Source organism: Mus musculus, chromosome 12, assembly GCF_000001635.26.
Source record: "Mus musculus strain C57BL/6J chromosome 12, GRCm38.p6 C57BL/6J".
NCBI classification, from domain to species: Eukaryota; Metazoa; Chordata; class Mammalia; order Rodentia; family Muridae; genus Mus; species Mus musculus.
Window position 1 is genome coordinate 98,741,797 of NC_000078.6, and position 22,182 is coordinate 98,763,978.

Sequence of the window (22,182 nt, forward strand, 5' to 3'; positions counted from 1 at the left end):
CATTGACTGCTCTTCCGAAGGTCCTGAGTTCAAATCCCAGCAACTACATGGTAGCTCACAATCACCCGTAATGAAATCTGATGCCCTCTTCTGGTATGTCTGAAGACAGATACAGTGTACTTATATATAATAATAAATAAATCTTTGGGCCCAGAGAAATCAGGGACTGAGCAAGCAGAGTTGATGGGAGCAAGCGGGGCCGACCAGAGCGAGCAGGGTTTGCCAAAGTGAACAGAGGTCCTAAATTCATGTCCCAACAACCAAATGAAGGCTCACGACCATCTGTACAGCTACAGTGTACTCATATACATATAAATAAATAAATACAGAAATAAATGATTACCATACTGAGGAAACTATACAACATTGAGATATTAAAAAAAAAAAAAAAGATTTTGCTATGTAGTTTTGGAACTATAGACATGTGCCACAGCACCTGACTTTGAGCATGTATGTGTGTGTGTGTGTGTGTGTGTGTGTGCAGGCCAGAAGTGGGTGTTTATGTCTTCTTCAATTGCTCTCCATCTTATTTCCGAGGCAGGGCCTCTCACTGGACGTAGAGTTTCCTATTTGCCTAGAGTAGCAGACCAGCAAGCCCTGTGTATCCTCCTTTCTCCAGTCCCCCAATTCTGGGATCACAGGCACCAAATGCCATGCTTGGCTTTCTCATGTGGGTACTAGGGTTATTCTTTACGTACAAACACTTTTCTGACTGAGCCATCTCTCCAGGCCTCTGAATATCTTTTAATGAAAAGGTTCTTGGCTTGTTTTTTCACACAAGATTTTTCCAATAGTAACTAAATTGTTGAATGCCAATCTGTTTAAGGTACAATAATGGTTAAAAAAAATGTTCCTGTTCTTGGCTATGGAATGGTGGGTAAAAAGAGTAGGGGAAAAGAAAAAACAACTTACCCGGCTTTTGAACTGTGTGATGAGCACAGAGACTTGGTCCTGCTCATCTGTGCTCTGGCTCCAAACACAGTGTCTGGCTCCAGTGCAGGCATTGAATTTTTAATCAACAAACATAGCCCCGCTGTGAGCCAGGCGCAGCCCGAAATGCTTCGCAAATATTAACTTACCTCAACCTTATAAGAACTTTCTGAAGGGGAAAACTATCATATCTGTGCGACAGATGAGGTACAAAGAAAAGCAGCTCCTCACCGGAGGTCTCAGAGAGTGGCCAAGCTGCACTCCAACCCAGACATCCTGGCTCCAGGGTCCCCGTTCTCTGTCACCTGCTCCTCCACGTCTCCTCAATGTTTCATGACTCTGTGATCACTGAATTCACCCGGGAGAATTGTTTTTGCAAGTCAAGTCTTTGACTTCTTTTAACCTACAAGTATTTGATAAATGTTTGTTGTGTGCCTACCATCCTGAAGGAACTTCTGTAGGAATATAAGGCACATGGCACTCAGTCCATCATTTTGCTAGGGAGGGTGAATGCATACATAAATTGATAGTCACAGTAGGAAACCTAAGACATCATAGTCATTTCCTTACAGATACCAGAAGAATTGTCACAGGTCGAGCAGGGCAGTGGTGGCGCACGCCTTTAATCCCAGCACTTGGGAGGCAGAGGCAGGTGGATTTCTGAGTTCGAGGCCAGGGCTGCTACATAAAGAAACCCTGTCTCAAAACAAACAAACAAACAAACAAACAAACCAACAAACCAACAAAAAAGAATTGTCACAGGTCAGGGGTCCTATGGCAGCCAGATCCAGGGTGGCCCTGTGATTTCTACTCTTCTATAATTCCTGGGAGTACAGATTATTTTAATTAATGGATATAGTGATATAGAGATATTAAAAAAGGTCCTAACTCACTTAAGTCCAACTGAATGAGACAAAAGTCCTTAACAGAGGAACCAGGGTGTGCTGCAGGGTGGAGGGTCATCTTTATCTTTGCTAAGTTAAGAGAACAGTCATATAGGTGATGTTCTTGGCATAGAACTGTGGGCCATCTTCTAGAATAAGAACACAGCTTCTAGACCATAGCAGGCAAAAAGATGGAGCCTTTGCTCCCAAAGATTCCAGGACATCATTTCCTGCTGATGAGCCTGGAATGAAATTCTTCCTTAGTCAAGTTCCTGTCTGTCACCTCTGCTGAGGCCTGCTGAGACTCTGAGCTTAAGATCCAAGCAAGCTGGGCTTACGTTGCTGATTAATGGAAACTCCGAGAAAAGAAGCATGTATGTTCTAAACTGCTAAACCTGTGGTCTCTGATGAGGCACCGATTGCTGATTAGTAGAAACTAGCCCTTAAGCTAGGTATAATCCACCCCTTACTTGTCGCTTGGGACAGGGTGGCAGGTGGGAAAGCTGGCCTCAGGATTATGGCCATGTCCCTCACCAGCTGAACCACGTGGGAGAGCTGGCCCTGCACCTCTCCTGGACAGCAGGTAGAGCTGGCCCTGGATGTGCCTGGTGCTGGGGAAAGCATGAGAGCCTGTGGCTGACCAGCTTGGATACCCAGATCTAGAGCTTTAAATTGGCCCGCCCCGGCACCTACTGCATCAGTGAACTGCTGCAGTGCATGAAGGAACTAGTTGTATAGATCCAAAACTACAGAGTCTTCACCACACAGAGCAACAACAGGATATCTAAGAGGAGTCCAGGTGAAGTTCCAGTATTGCTAGAGTAGCAGAAGCCAGAGGCCTTGTACTAAACCAATGAGCGGTTCCAATGAATGTTTGCAAGCTAAGAAGTGTGGACAAAAGGGAATACTGTGGGACACACTATAGCTTCTACAATGAGTTTTTTTTTTTTTTTCTGTTTAGGGGGAGATTGCAAGGGTAGAGGGCGGGTACGAAGGGATGGGGAGATGGGGTATATGATGTGAAATTCACAAAGAACCAATAAAGATTTTGTTTTTTTAAAGAAGAATATGGGCATAGTTGGCACATCCCTGTAGTCCCAGCACCTCAGAGGCTAAGCAGGTGGAACAGGAATCTGAGTCCAAACACTGTGGCCCTGTCACAAAGCTAACACCAACACCAACAGCAACAGCAACAACAACACCAACACCAACACCAAAACCAACACCAACACCAACACCAACACCAACACCAACACCAACACCAAAACATACTCCAAACCACCCAGCGACTTGGAGGAATGTGGGGAGAATGGAAAAACCTTTCTGGATATCTATTCTGGAAAAGGATTCTTCCATGTTTCTCGTGGTCAGGAACGGGGAGAACGAAAGCAATCTAGCGTAGAAATAAATTTGAATTGCAGACGATAACGATGAATTAGCACTGAAAATGCTGAATTCAGAAGAAAATGAAGCGGACAGGACATAGCTACGTAAATTTTGGGAGTGGGTTTCAGGCAACAACATGGCTGAGATGGGAGAGTCGGTCATTGTTAGCACGGGGAGATGACAGTATGAGGGAAGTGCCGGTTGACCTCCTTGTCTCTAGGGGAGTGGAGTATGCTAAAGAACTTTCAGATCTGTTATCATCACTTCGAGTGACAGGTTCTCTCAGTTTCCTTCCGATGCTTGTTTTCCTATAATCCAGCAAAGCTGTTAGGGTTTGAACAATTTGAACACCTATTAGCAGCCATTGAACTCTCTTTTGCTGCCCTGGATGTCTTAAATGAAGGAGCCTAGCAAACAGCCAGACTGCTCTTAGACCAGCATCCACGACAGTCCTGAGCATTCCACCTTGAAACAACTACATAAAGACTGCAGTCGATCTGATTGTCCCAGCTCCTGAATGTGTGGCTCCAATGAGGGCTGTTGGAAAGATTTTGTACCTGATAGTTTGTGATCCCGAGCCTTGAAGAACTTCAAACAAACCTGCAATTATCTCTTCCTAGGCCAGAGGGCAAGCTCTTCTCCTTGTGGTCTAGCAGACCAGACAGATAGCTGTAATTGGTGCTAAGAGGCAAAGCTCTGATTAGTCCAACATATGGCTAGGCTCGGCCAAAACAAATAGCTGTGATTAATCCAAACATCCCATTTTGAGCTATAGAAGCAGACTGTTCAGGCCGGGAGGGGCACTCTCGGGAGCAGCTTACCCTATGGTTACAACAGCAGGCTTAACAAGAGGCTTCTCTCAAGCTCTCTTTTCTGACCCACTTTCAGCTGTGTGGACCCAAAGAGAGGCAGGAGATAGAAGAGGGAGGGAGCTGTTCAAGAGTGGCCAGGATAAGGTAAGAAGCTGAGAGGGGGAACAGGAGGCTCAGAGCCTAAGCATTAAAAGCAATGACGTAAAAAGCAATGAAGGGAACCTGCAGGCCCCGGTCACAAGAATTTGTGAGAACTGTCAGGTCTTCAGGGCCAAGTGTGCCAGGCATCTGACTGAGAGCTGTATCGCTGGCTACCACCATGGCCTGAGAAATCCCAGTACCTAGGACCTTCAGGAAACTGCAATCCCAGCTGAGACTGAGATTAGCAAACCCAATTTCTAGGCCCAAGGAGCTCTAATACATTCAGGGCTGACACCCAATAACGGAGCCCTGCGCACCAACTCTTAACACTAGAGGGCCCCAACTTCCCAGTCACACTGGTCAACACTGCAGGGTGTTGTAACACTAGAGGGTGACACTTGCCAGTCTTGCTACCTGCAGCTGGCAGCCCTCAGGAGGCAGGGGCAGGTGGATCACTGGGTTCAAGGCCAGCATGGGTTTCAGAGCAAGTTCCAGAACAGCCAGGGCTACACAGAGAAACCCTGTCTCAAAAAACAAAACAAAACAAAACAAAACATCCCTATAGAATTAAAGTAAGGTCATGGGTTCTGAATATCGTCCCTCTACCTCATCAAGTGTAATAATAGTACATCTTCTAGAAAATAATCTCCTTTTTGTCATTTGATAATATATATCTCAATCCCATAGTGATACTTGGGGTTAGATTTGAACTCGGATCAGGGCTCATAATGTTTGAGCTATACATACTTTCATCCTGATTACCTGTAGACTAAAATTCGCAAATGAGAAAGCATGAAAAGGAAAAGGAAAGGCTCCCCCGAAGCCTAGAAAGAGGAAGGTGAAACCAGGTAACCCCGTAGGCCATCGTCCTATGAGCCACCAGCAGTGGTCGCCAGAGCACAGGTTCCGGACCCCGCCCCCCTGCCCGGGACACACACGCGCGCGCGATTGCGCGCATGCGTGTGTGCTCAGACGCATGCGCGTTGGCTCCCACTTGCACGGGGGCGCCAGCAGGGGCGGGGACGCGCACGGCGGAGGCGGAGCGGCGGCGGCAGCGGCGGCAGCGGCAGCGGCAGCGGCGTAGGGGGCCCAGGCTGCAGGGTGGCAGCCCGCGGCGGGCTCCAGGTAACCGAGGCGCCGCGCAGTGCCGAGCCGGCCGCCCGCCGCCGAGCCATGGAAATCGGCACCGAGATCAGCCGCAAGATCCGGGTGAGGCCCGCGTCGGCGGGCGCTGGGCATGGCGGGCAGGCGGTTGCCAGGAGTAACGGGGCGGGTGGGCCCGGCCTGCAGCGTCTCCTCCGCGCCGGCCGCCTCAGACGGAGCGCAGGCGCGGCGGTCGGCTCTGGGGACTCCAGCGGGCCCGTGAGAGGCACCTGGGCGGCAGCGGCGGCGGCGGCTGCGGGAAGCGCCGCGCGGGGGGCGGCGTCCCCTCCCCCACCCCCCGGTTGCGCGGGGCGGCTCTTTCACTGTCGCGGTTTTCACAGGCACCTTTGCTGTTTTTTTTTTTTTTTTTCTCTCTCTCTCCCTCAGAGTGCCATTAAGGGGAAATTACAAGAATTAGGAGCTTACGTAGGTAAGTCGATTCTCATCCTTCGCCTCCATATACTACTGTAGGGCTTGTAGCTGCCTGGATGTGTGAGTGACTCTGCCCCAGAGCTCTTCGGGTGGTCTGCCTTGAGAGCCCTGGTTTTCCTCTCCCCTCGTTCCATCGAGCCATCTATAGCAGCACCCCGAGGTCCCTTCCCCCACCCCCATCTCCTGTCTAAGATGTTATTTTGAAATAGTCTAGCTTTTCTAACCTTCGGCTGAAGCTGTCGTGTTTTTAAGCACCCATGTTTGTTCGAATTTTGTTCTGTTTTTCCTGTTGTTACTTTCTCATCATGACCTTTAATTTGAGATCTCTCATTTTGGATATGAACATTATATGCTTCAGGCTTCTGGCATTTGCCACAGAGCTGGTTCAGTAAGTTTTATGTATTAGATTTTTTTTGTTTTTGTTTGTTTGTTTGTTTGTTTTTTCAGAATGAGTGTTTACTCTGAGCTAGGCATTGTTTAGCCATTAAAATGTAAATGATAATATCCCAGTTGTACAAATAGAAACAAAGGCTTCAGGTACTTGAACAGGCCTGGGGGAGGAAGCCTGTCTGACCCCACTGATGGTGGCTTTAGTTGTAAATCATGGGTACCTTAAAATAGTAACTCAGGGTCTGAGACCCTTACTGACCCCTGGAGTCAAATTTGTTTTCATAATGGTTAGAAGGCTTGACATTACACTATGTCTACACTTGGATTATACGAAAGCAGTGAGTTTAAAAGGTCACACCAGCTTTTACTAGAACTCTTGGTCAAATAATTGTAGTTTAAAAAAAAAAGTTCCATCTAGAATGTTATCAATGAGACAGATAAAAAAAAAATGGTTTTTAAAACTGGCTTCTCAATTGGGAGGTGGTGGCCCATGCTTTTAGTCCCAGCTCTCCAGAGGCAGAGGCAGAGGCAGAGGCAGAGGCAGGAGTGTCTGTGAGTTCAAGGCCAGCCTACTGTCTACAGAGTAAGTTCCAGAATAGCCAGGGCTATTGCAACCCTGTCTCCAAAAACAAAACCAAACCCGACACTGTTTAGTATTTTGACTGTAAGAGCAGAGAAGTACTTGTAAAATAGTAGTGTACTGAGCTGATACACGCTTGTTTTCAGAAAAGGCATTAGTGATTGCAAAGTAAGGTAGCTATATGAAGCTGAAGTGTCAACCTGACATAGGCTGTTGTCATTTGGGAAGAAGGGACCTCAATTGAGTAAATGCCACTACCAAATTGGCCTGTAGGAGTGATTGACTTGGGGGGGGGGGTACAGTTTACTGTGCATGGTGCCCTGGTTTGGTGTAGCTGAGTGCTGCTTTAAGAAAGCAGGCAGAGTAGGCCAGTCAGCAGCACTCCTCCATGGTCTCTGCATTCCTTTCTGCCTCCAGTTTTCTGCCTCACCTAATCTCCCTAGATGTCGGACCATATGCTATAAGATGAAATAAATACTTTCCTCACCAACTACCTTTTGGTCACAGTGTTTTATCACAGTAGTAGAAAGCATTTTACATTCTAAGAAATGATAAACTGGTTTTGTGCACTTGTAGGCCAGAAAAAAAAGCCAAAAGTTTCTATTGCCAATGACAGATTGAACTTACAAATGAAAATTAAAACTTTGAAAGTTTGGGTTTCCCTCTGTGAACTTGAGAGCTTCCCAGAACTAAAAGATTTCTGTGGTAAAATTGTGGAGGCACTAACAGTGTGACTTTACATAATGAAATGTCCTGTATGTCCTTGGTTCACCAGTGAACTAGCACTTTCTAAGTGCCTGCTCCACATTACCGTATGCAGAGGTAAAAGGCAGTAAAGGTTGTGTAGGTTGATTTTCATCCAACAGTACAGTCAGTCAGTTGGTATTATATTAGATTCCATATTGTTAATAAATACTTGCTTGAGTTTCAGTGTAGTGTCATAGAAGGATAGAAAGGTCTAGAAAGACTGTTAAAATACTCAAGGTACATATTTATGGGACTAGATTTTCTTTACATTCCTCAATATTAAACATCTTTATCACAGATTAAATGCAAAAAAAAACTGATTAGAGTTCATTTGTCTTCTGACATGATACAAAAGAGATCTAAGGAAGTAGAAAGCAAGGCCATCCTCAGAACTACGGTTTTTGTTTGGGAAACTTTAGCTTCTAGAGAAAGCATTAAGTTGATATAATTGGGCTGTTAGCCTGTGGTCTGTACACTGGTGATTACATCCTTTTAAACTGGTCCATTCTGAAGTCATGTGGTCAATATTAGTAGATACATCAACCAGAAGGAACCTGATACTGAACAAGCTAAGAATTACTAGTTTGTACCCGACAGTTGGTGGGTAGATTTCAGGTTTTTTCAGGATTGATATAAGACTCCTCATGGATATGAAAAAATGGAGCAGAACCAGAATTTTCTTAGTTCTAACTGTTTAATTTTTTTTTTTGATACTAAGTGGTGCCAGCTGTGTGAGGCCCACTGCACGTGTATAACTGTGCTAATTGATGGCCAGGGTGAGGTCCCAGTGTGTCACTGAGATACATTCAGTCCTGTCACTGACTTTCACAAACTCCAAAAAAGATTTTTTAGTTTTTAAAACATGTGCTTATAGTTGTTGTGTTTCTGGAAGTACTGCTGGGATGGGTGGCAGTATTACTACTCTTTATAGACACATGGGCTGTGGAGAGAGCTACGTTAGTGGCTGTCAGCAGATTGATGATTGGGAGCTCGGGTTTGGGGTCCTTGGTGCTTTTGTCAAACTTTATGAAAAATAATTAATTAAAGAATGGATGAGAGGCAGGCCCTCTGGAGTGCCAGTGAATCTTCACAGTTGATCAGCTCCTTCCCTTCTGCTGCTTCCCAGTCTTTCCTTCTCCTTCCTCTTTACTTAAACCTAGGACCCCTGCAAACTCTTAGCACCATTACACTCCCAAATTGGAAATTCCTTAGGATTAACAGTTTCATGTTGGGTTCCAGTGGAAAGCCTGCAGTTTATAGATGTATGTATATATTTCACCCTCCAGAACAAAATAGATTTTGTTTTCAGGGTTCTACTCTTTGAGACGGGTTCTCATACAGTGCTGCTCAAGCTGGCTTGCTGTTGATCATATAGCTTGTGCCAGCCTCAAACTAACTGATCTTCCTGTTGCAGTCTCCTTGGTGCTGGGGTTATAGTCACGCCCTGCTAGTAGCCATAGTTTCTCATATTTCTTTATGCTCAGAAAGAATCCCAGAGCTCTGGATGAGTGCTTTTCAAAGTGGGGTACAAAGAACTACTCCCTTCCTTTAAAGCAAGCAGTGAGGAAACTCAGCTGTGCTCAGGTGGAATAGTTCAGTGGTGTGGCTGTGACAGTTCAGTTTTCATTCATGTGCTTGAGGTGAGAGCTTCTCTGAACCTTCCCAGTCGTTATTGTTGTGTTCTATCCCCAGTATGCTGACTTGAATGTATTTCAGTGATCTTTCTGGACTCCGGAAGAATATTTTATGGCCACATGCTAATTTTGCATTAGATTCTCGAATTTTCATTGTATTGTCTACTGAGAAGACAACTTGTGAATTTTAACAGCTTTGCTGAGAAATGATTGATAGTTTATATTGCACATATTTGAAGTGTGTTTGTGTATAAGTGTATTTGGCATGTTTTGATGTGTATCCTCCCAAAACCATCACCAGTCAGTTTGATAAATCTACTGGACTTGGTATAGCTCATTAGAGTCTGCCTGACATTGTGCTCAAGATCCCTTGTTTGAGTCACTGGCATCTCTTTTAAAAAACAAAAGGACTGAACATACTTATTCATACTCATCCCTTCCTAAATTTACAGTAGCCACTCTGGCTTCGTGACCTGTTCTTACGCCTTTCCTTGTCCCCGTTCTATACCAGGACAACTACTGCTCTTATAAAACTTTAGAAATACAAACTGATACAGCGACAGCAATTATTTCATTGGTGCTGTGAACGAAAAATACCTGTCTGCCCAAGTATCTTAGCAGTCTTAGCTGTTTACCCAGAGTTACTGGTGTTGGATCAGTTAGTATGACGTATAAATATGGATTAGCTTATTTTTTACAAGTACAGCGAGAGCTTTTTTGAAACTTTAGCAAAACAAAAGATTGGCCACTTGTTACTTGCGTTTTCTCACTTCTTGCATGCTTCCTTGAAACACTGCATTCTCTTTTTGTCCAGCTTCTGAACTAGAGTTTAGAGTCTTTTCCTTTCTTTTTTTAAAATGATTTGTTTACTTTTATGTGCATTTGTGTTTCGCCTGCATGTATGTCTGTGTGAGGGTGTTGGATCCCCTGGAACTGGGGTTACAGACAGTTGTGAGCAGTCATATGTGTGCTAGGAACTCAACCCAGGTTCTCTGGAAGAACAGCAGTGCTCTTAAACAGTTGAACCGTCTCTCCAGCCCCCAGGTGTTTTTCCCTTGAAACAAGTTTCTGGCATATGGATGTTTCTGTTTCTGTAGAAATTATGAGCATTTTAGTTATTAAGGAAATTTTAATAGACATGTTTGAAGCTGGGTGTGTGTCCGTAGTCTCAGTATTTGGGAGGGCGTAGGGAGGAAGATCGAGTTTTAAGATAATATCCCCATGGGATAGAGGCAGACAACACCCGCTTTTCTCAGAAAGAAATTAGATTTCCTCATGACTTTGCTTCCTTATTGAAATGTTCTTGGACTTTTTACCTTCAGTCATTGTGTGGGGTTGCCACTGGCAGGGTGAATCAAGTTGAGTTGCCATTTAACCTTTTTCCATCCTTTGGTACTAATGACTGAGCTCTTGGCATTACACTTGCTGTAGGGTTTTGTGCAGTTATGCGATGTAATTGAAGTCTTCTACCTTTACTGAGTAGAGGTATATTTATTCCCTAGTGACATGGATACTGTTTTGAACAGAAAACTAAACAGTGCAATTACTGGGGATATATATATATATATATATATATACCTTCTAGGAGTGTCTAGAAGTTGATGGACATTAAAAAGATTTCTTTCAAAAACCAGTACATTTTCCCAATTGATTCTATGACCCAGGATGCCTAGTTTTATGACTAGAAATGCATCAGTTTTTTCCAATTCCTGGCCTTCTAAAAATGGAAGTACTTGTGGGGTGAAGGGGAAAAGATGGTAGCTGAGCGTTCTTGTCTAGCCTCTGTTAGAAGGAGGTATGAATTATCAAGGCTACTTCTCTGTTTTTAAGCACATTGATTTTTGAGCAAAAACAAATATTGAGGAAACATTTAAAAGTTGGTATACTTTTCCTTTTAAATAGATGAAGAACTTCCTGATTACATTATGGTGATGGTGGCCAACAAGAAAAGTCAGGACCAAATGACAGAGGACCTGTCCCTGTTTCTAGGGAACAACACAATTCGATTCACCGTATGGTATGTTTCTGAATATCTGTGCCTTGGAGCAAAGTCAGAGTTGGTATTCTGTCTAGAAGAGGAGCTTGGCAGTCTGTGAGGTTCACTGTGGAGAGGCTGGCTGTGAGCTGTAAAGCATAGCCTCTGGAGGTTTCTTCATCTGTAAATGGGACTTGAAAATCACCTGTGTATGTAAGTGTGAGGATAACCTGGCTGATGCATACAGAGTGCATGCAGATACACTGCACTGTAGGAGCCCTTGATGTATATTAGCCATTTTTGTATCTTTCACCTTCTGCAGTTCATTGTCGCACTACCCCCATTCATAGCACTTACAGTGTACATCACATTTTGAGCTAGGCTGGCTTTTGCCTTTTATGTGGAATTTTTTTTTTCCATTTTATTTTTGGTTTTATGTTAAGCTGTTTTTCTTTTCCTCACACATGTATGTCCCCATTTGACAGACAGTCACTTTCACAGTTTGGAATTTGAGCAACTTGATTTTTTTTTTTTAATATAAATGACTCGTGATTTGGACTATACTTTAATCAAACCACATGTGCCCTTAGATGAAAATAAGCATAAGATTGAGTTTAAAAAGGCCAGCTCGGTTGTCAGGCTTAAGGCTGAGTGAGAAAGGGGCAGGAGAGTGGTGTGGCTGACACAGAGAGGAAATACTCATCAGAGGGACGTCTGAAAACCTATTCGCTACAGTCTTCATCGTCTCTGTGGCAACTGCATGTGACGATGCTGCTTTGAAAAATCTGCAGAATTTTCTGCTTCATACTACTCAGTTTTGGAGACATTATTAAGAGTACAATGATCCTTACATGTTAACACACTGCTTCATTGTGGATATATACCCTACTTAATATAGTTTGTTCTAAAATATGCATGATGGTTTTTTGGGGTTTTTTTTGGTTTATTTATTTTTTTTTTTGGTTTTTCGAGACAGGGTTTCTCTGTATAGCCTTGGCTGTCCTGGAACTCACTCTGTAGACCAGGCTGGCCTCGAACTCAGAAATCCGCCTGTGCCTCCCAAGTGCTGGGATTAAAGGCTTGCACCACCAAGCCCAGCACGAATGATGTTTTTGACTGAGGAAATTATACTGTGATTGTGAACACATCTTTTTAAAGTAGTCAGTTTTGCTTCATAAGCATTGTTGTGACCTGGCCTTTGGTTAACCCTTTAGATCACTTTGGGTTTGCAGCCCAGCTAATCTAAACCAGAAGATTGACCTGATAGGTTCTTTTTCAGATGACTTAATGGACTATGTAAGACATTTCTTAAACCAGTATACCATTTACTGAATGTGAACTTAAAGTCTAAATGAGTTTCTCATCGTGCTACAAATGCAGTTTCACATGTTCTCTTGCAAGGAGTCATTTCTTCACTTTGGTACTTTCACCAGTGGTCACTAGTATTAAACAGACTATCCTGATTTTTTGTTTTGGTTTGGTTTGGTTTTGGTTTTTTGAGACAGGGTTTCTCTGTGTAGCCCTGGCTGTCCTGGAACTCACTTTGTAGACCAGGCTGGCCTTGAACTCAGATATCTGCCTGCCTCTGCCTCCCAAGTGCTGGGATTAAAGGCTTGCGACACCACTGCCCGTCTCAACTATCCTGATTTTTAATTATTTTTTTTTTTAGTATATGTATGTGTTTTGTATGTAGATACACAAGATGTGCATGCATGTGTGTGTATATTTATATTTATAGGCCTGAATTGGACATTGGTGTCTTGCTGGATCATGCTCCATTTTGTTTTTTGAGACAGGGTTTCTCACTGAACCTAGAGCTTACCAGTTACTTTTGGTCTATCTAGACCGCTTGTCCACATGGTCCCCTATGAGTCCCAAGGTCCTGTCTGCCTTATGAGTGCTAGTATTACAGGTGCCTTCCAACACCCAGCTCTTTCATGGGATCTATGAATCAGCTCTATTAGCCACAGCTGAACCTAGTGTGTAAAGGTGTGTATTGTCCTGTGTCTGTCATCCCCTGTCCTTCCCGCCTTCCTCCAGCCCAGCTCAACCCAACCCTATCCTGGTGTTTTTTTGGGTTTTGTTTTTTTTGCTGTCAGTTTTATAACTTTACACTGAGGTCCTTCCACTCTTTTTTTTTTTTTTTTTTTTTTTTTTAATCCTGAAATAATTGTGTCCATGAGGAAACTGACATGTGAGTGGAGCCTAAATGAAACAATAGGAAACTCTGGTGTTTGTGAGGGAATTTTGAAAGATTGGCTGTGCAAAATTGCCTTCTATGTAGCTATTAAGAAAGGTTATGTTAAAGCAAAGTTGTAGCCTGTTTGCTTAATTTTGAAAATAAGAGTTATAGTAAAGTTGGATAGCCTATTTTAAAATTCTTTTAACTTTATTCATTTTTCATAATTACATTGTTCAAGAAGCCAGTTAAAATAGTTAAAATAAATATTAACTGCTAGATTAGGGAGTGTAGATCATAGGTAGACTATGTGCTTAGCATGTATACATAGTCCTTAGTTTAACCCTATAGGAGAGGGTGAGGGAGGAAGACAGGAAGAGAGAGAGCATGCGAGTGTGCATGCACATGCGCGCACACGTGCACACACACAGGTAAAACAGCTGTCATAAACAGTATTATGTGCTTGAGATACTTCTCTTGTTTTACTATAAGCTGTTTTGATCTTTAGTTCCTAAGAAGCAAGGTTTGTTTTGTTTTGTTTTGTTTGTTAAGACTTGTCAGGCGATGTTTTTTTGTCTTCTTTTTTCCTTTGGTTCTGGTTCTGGGGGTTGACCCAGGGCCTTGTATGTGTTCATTTCTAACCTTCTGTTTTGGATCTGCTGACACAGTGTATTCCTAGCTACTTGGGAGGCTGAGGTAAGAGGTTCACAAGTTCAAGGCCAGCTTAGACAACTTAGACCCTGTCTCAAAAAGTAACGAGAGCTGTGGCAGTGTATCAGTGATAGTAGAGAGTGCTTGCTGCATGGTTTGCATAAGGCTGTGGCTTCAATTTCCAGTACTTTAGCTGCTGTGCTGCTGAGCTACCTCCCCCACCCGAGGTGGGAGGGCGTGGGTGCTGCTGCTGCTTCCTCCTCTCCCTCTTTTCCCCCTCCTTCCTCTTCCAGAGGGTAAATGTTAGAATTTTTTTTCTTTATTCTTTGCTATGTATGTAAGGCCTTTTAAAATAAAAATAATGTATAATTGGAAAGTTTGGCTTAGTATCATTAAATGCCTTTGAAACAGCTAATCTGGATGTAATGTCATCAGATTTAGAGTGGCAATTGGAATAAAATTTTTGTTAAGGAAGGCTTTGTTTTGTTTTGTGTTTTGTTTTAGGCTCCATGGTGTATTAGATAAACTGCGCTCTGTCACGACTGGTAAGCTATGTAAAACTGATTGCTTACTGAAATCAATCAGTATATGATCCTTTCAGTTATGTTGCTGTTGGAAGAGCATCAGCAACTTTGAAGAGATAGTGGTTCATTTAAACTGAAAGAACAATAAACTTATTGTGATTTGACGTGAGCATGACAGTGCCGTGTATCTGACGTAATCATAAATCTGCACAGGCTTTTACCTTATAGTAGAAAGATACCTAAAGGCCTGGTGGGAATAAACCAGATAAGCTATTAGGATGTGTAAGAATGCCACTCAGCTACTAAAAGCAATGTCAAATGAGAAGAGAGCACACCCAGCAAATATCCTAGTATTTACAACATAAGTGGGAATTTTCTTGTGGTGGTAGCAGCAACGATGATAATAATTGACTGTTGAGGGAGTTCTTATATCCCATGCCCATACTCTCAGGTGCCTTTTAAACTATCGTATTTGAGGAACAATTGCTAGAGTGCTTGCCTAGCATGTAAGAAGCCCCAGGTTTAGTCCCTACCACTGAAAACACTTGGGAAAGTAGTAATCGCCCAGAGTTGGCAATACTCCAGAGGTGGAGCCAGGAGAATCGGAAGTTAGGTCATCCTTTTTAGTATATCCGGTCACCCTGGGCCTCAGGAGACTAGTTTTTACATTTTTTTTTAATGAACTTGAAGTAATCAATTAAAATATTTTCTATATTGAATGTACTGCTTTTGAACTGGTGGTGAGGGGAAGGAGGGATAAGGAAAACATTACCAGGATCATGTGTTGTGTTGTTGTTTTTGCAGAGCCCTCTAGTCTAAAGTCTCCTGACGCCAGCATCTTCGATAGTCACGTGCCTTCAAACAAGAGCAGTTTCAGTCGGGGAGATGAGAGAAGGCACGAAGCTGCCGTCCCTCCCCTTGCTGTTTCTAGTTCTAGACCTGAAAAGAGGGATTCCAGAGTTTCTACAAGTTCACAGGAGCAGAAATCCACTAATGTCAGGTAAAAGTCCAGTATCTGCTACGGCCAGATGGGTATGTTGATGTTACACTTATGTTAATTATTATGTCTGTTAGTTCCTATTTTCAGCAATTTTTGGAAATAGTGAAGTAATCGTGGATTAGTTACTCCTTGTCATTTATTGTTACTATAAAATACCCAATATGACATATTGGAGGAGGAGGAGGAAACTTGTTTTTGGCTCAAAGTTCAGCAGGCTCTCAGTTTATCATAGCAGCAAACTAGATAGAGTTCATGTAGCAAAACCACATGAAAGAGATTCCTAACATAGTGGACCCTTAAGGGAGCAGAGAAAACTGAACCAGATCCTGGGTTGGATATTATCAGCAATGCTCTGTTCCTAGACACTAGTGACCTATGTTGGCCAGTTGGGCTCTACCTCCTAAAAGGATCTATAGCCTTGAAATTAGCATAGTGAACTAAGGATCAAGTTTTTAATACATGAGCCTCTGTGGAACATATCTTATTAATTAAAAAAAAATTTAAAAAAAAATGTGTGTAGGTGTTTTGCCTGCATGTGTGTGAACCCCGAGCATATCTGGTGCCTCTAGAGGCCAGAAGATCGCATAGGCGATCCCTTGGCAGTAGAGTTACAGCTGGTTGTGAGTCACCATTTGGATGCTGGGACTTAAACTCAAATCCTCTGGAAAAGCAAGTAATGCTCTGGCCGTCTCCCTCGCCCCCTTCAGGTTCAAACCATAACAGATGGTGAGCAAGTTTTTGAATAAACTAATGGTGACCAGATATGATTTTTTATTTTACATTTAGTAAATAAAAATTTAAAGTATGAGGGATGGGCGTGGTAGTATAAGCCTTTAACCTTTTTTCATTTGATGTATGTGGCTGTTTTGTCTGTATTTGTGCACCATGTGCTTGTAGCACCCATGGAGTTCTTCAGAGGGCTTAGGAGCCTCTGGAACTGGAGTTATACATAGCTATTAGTTGTCATGTGGGTGCTGGGAATGAAACCTGGATTATCTGGAAAAGTAGCCAGCTCTCAGAATCACTGAGTCCTCTAGCCCTAGTACAAGCCTTTAATCAAAGTTCTTGGGAGGTAGAGTCAGGTGGGTGTATTTCAAGCCAGCCAGAGCTACATAGTGAGATCCTGTCTCTAAACAAACAAACAAACAAACAAACAAACAAGAATGACTATAATTTGAAAGTAGTGAATGACTATTTGAAAGGCCTCCATACTACTTAATTAAATTTTTTTCTGAATAAACATTCCTTTAAGATTAGTGAATAATGCTTTAGTTTTGGTATAATGTTGTGTTTTTCTTCGCTTATAGACATTCATATGATGATGGAGCTTCCACCCGGCTAATGTCAACAGTGAAACCTCTGAGGGAACCAGCACCCTCTGAAGATGTGATTGATATCAAGCCAGAACCAGATGATCTCATTGATGAAGACCTCAATTTTGTGCAGGAGAATCCCTTATCTCAGAAAAAACCTACAGTGACACTTACATACGGTTCTTCTCGCCCTTCTATTGAAATTTATCGACCACCTGCAAGTAGAAATGCAGACACTGGTACTCACTTAAACAGGCTGCAACTTCATCCGCAGCAAAGCAGTGCTCACGCTGCCAAGCAGCTGGATGTACAAAGCAGCCAGGTATCCGAAGCAGGACGGTTGTGTGAGCCACCAGTGCTTAGCAGCGTAGAAGACACTTATAGCCCCTTCTTCAGAAACAACTTGGATAAAATGAGTATTGAGGTTCGTATAGATGTATATAGATTCTGGCTTGCTAGGCTAGAGATTGGCAGTTGTGGATTCCAAATATAACTTACGTAACTAAACACATTGTGTGTTTCTCTTAAATAGTGTCCTCTCTTGGACTGGCTGTCTAGAGGAGTTTTTATGTCATGCACATGTGCCTTGTGATTTTGGCATTTTGAGCTAGCTTTTCTTATTGGTATTTATGTAGATGTGTCAGTTTTAGCTTTAAGCAACCATATAACTCACTTTTAGTAGTTTCCTTAACAGTGCTGTATGCAACTGTTATAAAATAAATTTAAAAGTTCTTTTGAGTTAGCTATTTGAGGAGACATTTTTCATTTTTTTAATAAGAAAGCCAGTCCTTTCAGTACTTTTTTTTTTTTTTAAGATTTATTTGATTATATGAGTACGCTGTAGCTGTACAGATGGTTGTGAGCCTTCATATGGTTGTTGGGAATTGAATTTAGGACCTCTGCTCACTCCGTTCAACCTCACTTGCTCGGTCCCTGTTCTGGCCCAAAAGTTTATATATTATATCTAAGTACACTGTAACTGTCTTCAGACACACCAGAAGAGGGCATTGGATCCCATTACAGATGGTTGTGAGCCACCGTGAGAACTCGGAACCTTTGGAAGAGCAGTCAGTGCTCTTACCTGCTGAGCCATCTCACCAGCCCTTTTCACTTCTTAAAATGGTCTTAAATTGAAAACAAATATTATTGTGTTAGAACTTCATTTTCAATGCAAAGTAAGCTTAAATTTATCTCATTGTAGGACGAAAACTTTCGAAAGAGAAAATTGCCTGTGGTAAGTTCGGTTGTTAAAGTAAAAAGATTTAGCCATGATGGAGAAGAGGAGGAAGAAGATGAGGATTATGGGACCCGCATAGGAAGCTTGTCCAGCAGCGTGTCAGTACCAGCAAAGCCTGAGAGGAGGTGTGTGACCATAGCTGCAAATTAATCTTAAACTGCCTGATGCAGCTGCAGGGTTTTGTCTGATTGTTTCTTTGACAGTGCTGGGGAAGAAGCCTGGGGGCTGTGCATGCTCATGGTAGATAAGTGCTCTGGTACTAAGCTGTCTGACAGCATCACCTGGGTTTTGGAAGATACATGCTAATGGAAGAGGGCTTGCTTAAATTGGAGAGAATTGCAACGACTACTAGAAATGGATGAGGGAGAAAATGTTAATATGGAGTCATCTTTGAAAAAGCTGTAGGGTTCCAATCTAATTGACATGTTCTAAAATCTGTAACTGCTACTGCTATGTTTAAGACAGGCTGTATAGCAACAGCATAATAGATGGTTAGCATGTAAAGAACTGAAATTGAAAACTTTATAAAAATACCTTTTCTTAAAACTCTTTTAGACCTTCTCTTCCACCTTCTAAACAAGCTAACAAGAATCTAATTTTGAAGGCTATCTCTGAAGCTCAAGAGTCTGTAACAAAGACAACTAACTATTCTGCAGGTAATTTCAATGTAGTATGTTTGTACTGGTAAGAGATTGCTTCTTTAAATTGAGCATGCTTGTCTTAATGTGTAAAGTAAAGATTCCTGTTGCATACAATAGCAGAGTCAGATTCTTCTAGAAGCATGGCTTTAAAAGATTTTACCAGTTTGAGAAACTGTCATAGGAGTTCTTTGAGCATAGTAAACTCTCACATGCATAAACTTGATAAAATCCACAAATTAGAAAGGGAATTTTGAAAAACGTGAGACTTTCATATTAATACCATTTAATTCGAAATATTATATTTGTACTTATGTGTAAAAGGAACAAAATTGTATAATAACAGTTCCTGAGGTAGAGGAGTCTGTAGTTACTTTTTTGCTGTGCTGGCAGATTGAATTCTTGGCCTTATGCATGCTTGGAAGGTCCTGTTCCACTGAACCCTGGACCCAGTGCAGTTATTTATTTAAGTTACTATATGAATACACCAGTCTGTTTTCCTTTGCTGGAACCTGGTAATAGAATGCCAGGCAGAGAATTGTTATGCCCTTACCCTAATTAAAATAGAAGCTCTAAAATCATTTGATGTCAAATATTGAGGTGTCTAGTTTTTATAACAAAATTTTCTTATAGAATGCTCATTCTAATCTGCCAATGGTGAGTGTTTTGTGTTGCTGCTACATTCTGTCCACCTTTTCATCTGCTGGAGCCAGTGTAAAATTTTGTGGTACTAAGCTGATAGGAATCGCCAAATCTGAAGTTACTTTCTTTTTTGGTTTGTTTGTTTGTTTTGTTTTTTTTTAAGACAGGGTTTCTCTGTGTAGCCTTGGCTGTCCTGGAACTCACTCTGTAGACCAGGCTGGCCTCGAACTGAGAAATCTGCCTGCCTCTGCCTCCCAAGTGCTGAGATTAAAGGCGTGCGCCACCACTGCCCAGCCTGAAATTATCCTCAAGCTTTTACTGTGAATTTGGTGAATGTCCTCACAGCATTCTTCTCCTTGCCCTTTGTCACACGTCACCATTTCTTGAATTGAAGTAAAAAAATTTTTGGTACTTCTCTACCTTCTCATCTCTCATTTACCCTTGAATGTCCGACATTCAGTAGATCTTGGCATATAGAGTAAAGGTGGTCAGGAAAGCCTGCGCTGCTCTAACAGTGCGCCTCCTCACACCCGCCCTTCTTATACAGCAGTGATAGTGCTTAGAATAAGAATTTTAAAGGATTTTCATGACCTTGAAATACTTCGCTTTGTAATTTTATATTTATGAGTTTTTTTGCTTGCATGGAGGGCAGAAAAGAGCTTTGATTGGATCCCCTGGAATTGTAGTTACTGGTGGTTGTGAGCCACCATGTAGACTCTGGGACTAGAACCCCACTCCTCTGGAGAACAGAGTTAATATGCCTTCCACTAGAAACCATTCCAGGTAGTCACAGATTGATTAACGCAGGATGTCTTTATTGGTTCTGGCTGATGTGCGAGCCATGAACAGAAAGATTTACCAGCATTATAGCTATGCTTTAGACTAGATTCTGTATATGCTCTCATCTTTAAATCACTTGGAGGCCTGCCCTCCAAGGCTCATTTTTGGACAGTTTAGAGACAGGCTGCTACAAGTCTGACCATTTGGACAAATGGGAGATTTACACAGCAAAAATCTTGTCACAGTTGCTGACGTACGTCGGTGTTGTGAGTGTGCCCCCACTTCTCATAGTAGTTATTCAGGATCATTCTGCCCCATGGCAAGATTACGCTTCCTGGGAAGAGAACCAGGACTTGCTGGCAGACTGGGACTTAAAAAATGAAGGCTGTTACCCAGTGCTTTTCCTGTTAGAGCTGCCTATAGAAACCTGTTTTTTGACTCTTTGCTGTGGGTTCTATGTGTAGGTGGTTAAATCAAGAGTGTATCCTTTTATCACAATAAAAAACAAAGCCTAATTGGCAGCATATTAGAGAAGAAATCTCTGGGGTGGGAGTTGGGGATTTTTCTGTTTTGTTTTGTTTGAAACATATTTTTATTTTGTAGCTCTGGCTGTCCTGGAGCTCACTATGTAGATTTGGCTGGCCTTAGACTCTTCCCCTGTCTGCCTCCCAAGTGCTGAGATTAAAGGTGTGCACCCCGACACCCCCACTCTTAATGAAAAAGTTGTAATAGAAACATTTTCTTGTAAGCCTAAATTTTAATTATGTTAGAGCTATATAAACCAGCCCTTTCTTCAGTTTCTAACAACTTTAGTTAACTAGAAATACTAAGTCTTGAGTTATGTTAGTGGCAGCATTCCTTGAATAAATTCTTTGTGTAACTTATTTCCCAAGCAAGTTTAGTAGATCTTCTATAAAATCAGTTTATTGCTCCCAGTTTTTCCTAGGTCACAGCCAGTGCTCATAACAACTGTCTCCAGCTATTTCAGAAGTAGAGGATTGGGTTGGAGAGATGGCTCAACAGTTAAGACAGAGCACTAGCTGCTCTTCAGAGAACCTGGTTTCCTACTTCACAGGGATCCAGCACATTCTTCTGACCTCCACAGGTGCCAGGCAGACACATGGTGCACATGTGTGCGTGTGGGCAAAATACATAATTCTAAAAAGAAAAATTAAAAAGTAGTTGGAGATTCCCATATTTCAAGAAATAACATCAAACCTGGTTCTATATGCCTGCAATCTTAGCACTTGGGAAATAGAGGCAGGAGATTAAGGTAATTTTGAACTTAGTAGTAAATTTGAGACCAGCTTGGTCTACACAAAAGAATTTTTTAAAAATAGCATTTGAACAATTCATTCTTTGCCTACTTAAGTTACAGTTTGAATCACTGTGAGACCCTGGATCACTGCATCTGGTTATTTCATACACGATACACACACACTCTCATACACACACACACACACACACACACTCATTCACTCCCTCACTCCATTGTATGTGTGTGTGCTTTGTTGGTTTGGTTTGGTTTGGTTTGGCTTGGATTTTTTAAACAGGCTCTCACTATGTAGTCTAGTCTGGTCCAGAACTACTGCATTAACTTCTTGAGTGCCGAGATTCAAGCTTTAGAGGCTGCTTACACACAACTAAGGCAAATGAGTTGAATGTAGTTCTTTTGCTTTGAATACCTTAACTGTTCTTATTTATTTATTTATTTATTTATTTATTTATTTATTATATATAAGTACACTGTAGCTGTCTTCAGACACTCCAGAAGAGGGCATCAGATTTCATTATGGATGGTTGTGAGCCACCATGTGGTTGCTGGGATTTGAACTCTGGACCTTGGGAAGAGCAGTCAGCGCTCTTAACCACTGAGCCATCTCACCAGCCCCCACCTTAACTGTTCTGAATCCAAGGATGGAATTTGTATTTAACACGTGATATTAGCCGTGGAGTTATGAAGTTGTAACCATGGGTGTATTTTCCTTTCTTTTGCTTTTACGTAAAGTTCCACAGAAACAGACACTTCCAGTTGCTCCCAGAACTCGAACTTCTCAAGAAGAATTGCTAGCAGAAATGGTCCAGGGGCAAAACAGGGCCCCCAGAATAAGTCCCCCTGTTAAAGAAGAGGAAGCAAAAGGAGATAATACAGGAAAAAGTCAAG

The 22,182-nt window shown here is 42.2% G+C and overlaps 1 protein-coding gene across 17 annotated transcripts in view; it reads left to right on the forward strand.

Moving 5' to 3' along the window:
* Window positions 1-220: 220 nt before the first annotated feature.
* Window positions 221-22,182, forward strand: part of Zc3h14 (zinc finger CCCH type containing 14) — a 45,758-nt gene continuing 23,796 nt past the window's right edge. For 6 of the 17 annotated variants that reach the window (NM_029334.2, NM_001364400.1, NM_001008506.2 and 3 more), the window contains exons 1-9: window positions 5,172-5,362; window positions 5,684-5,726; window positions 10,982-11,096; window positions 14,389-14,429; window positions 15,213-15,408; window positions 16,716-17,145; window positions 17,923-18,083; window positions 18,514-18,614; window positions 22,027-22,182. In NM_029334.2, coding sequence (NP_083610.2) covers window positions 5,327-5,362; window positions 5,684-5,726; window positions 10,982-11,096; window positions 14,389-14,429; window positions 15,213-15,408; window positions 16,716-17,145; window positions 17,923-18,083; window positions 18,514-18,614; window positions 22,027-22,182 — 1,279 coding nt within the window. In that variant the 5' untranslated portion in view covers window positions 5,172-5,326. Of the gene's footprint in view, window positions 5,363-5,683; window positions 5,727-10,981; window positions 11,097-14,388; window positions 14,430-15,212; window positions 15,409-16,715; window positions 17,146-17,922; window positions 18,084-18,513; window positions 18,615-22,026 lie in introns of all 17 variants that reach the window. The other 11 variants (XR_001780498.2, XM_006516327.4, XM_006516328.4 and 8 more) reach the window with 3 other exon arrangements.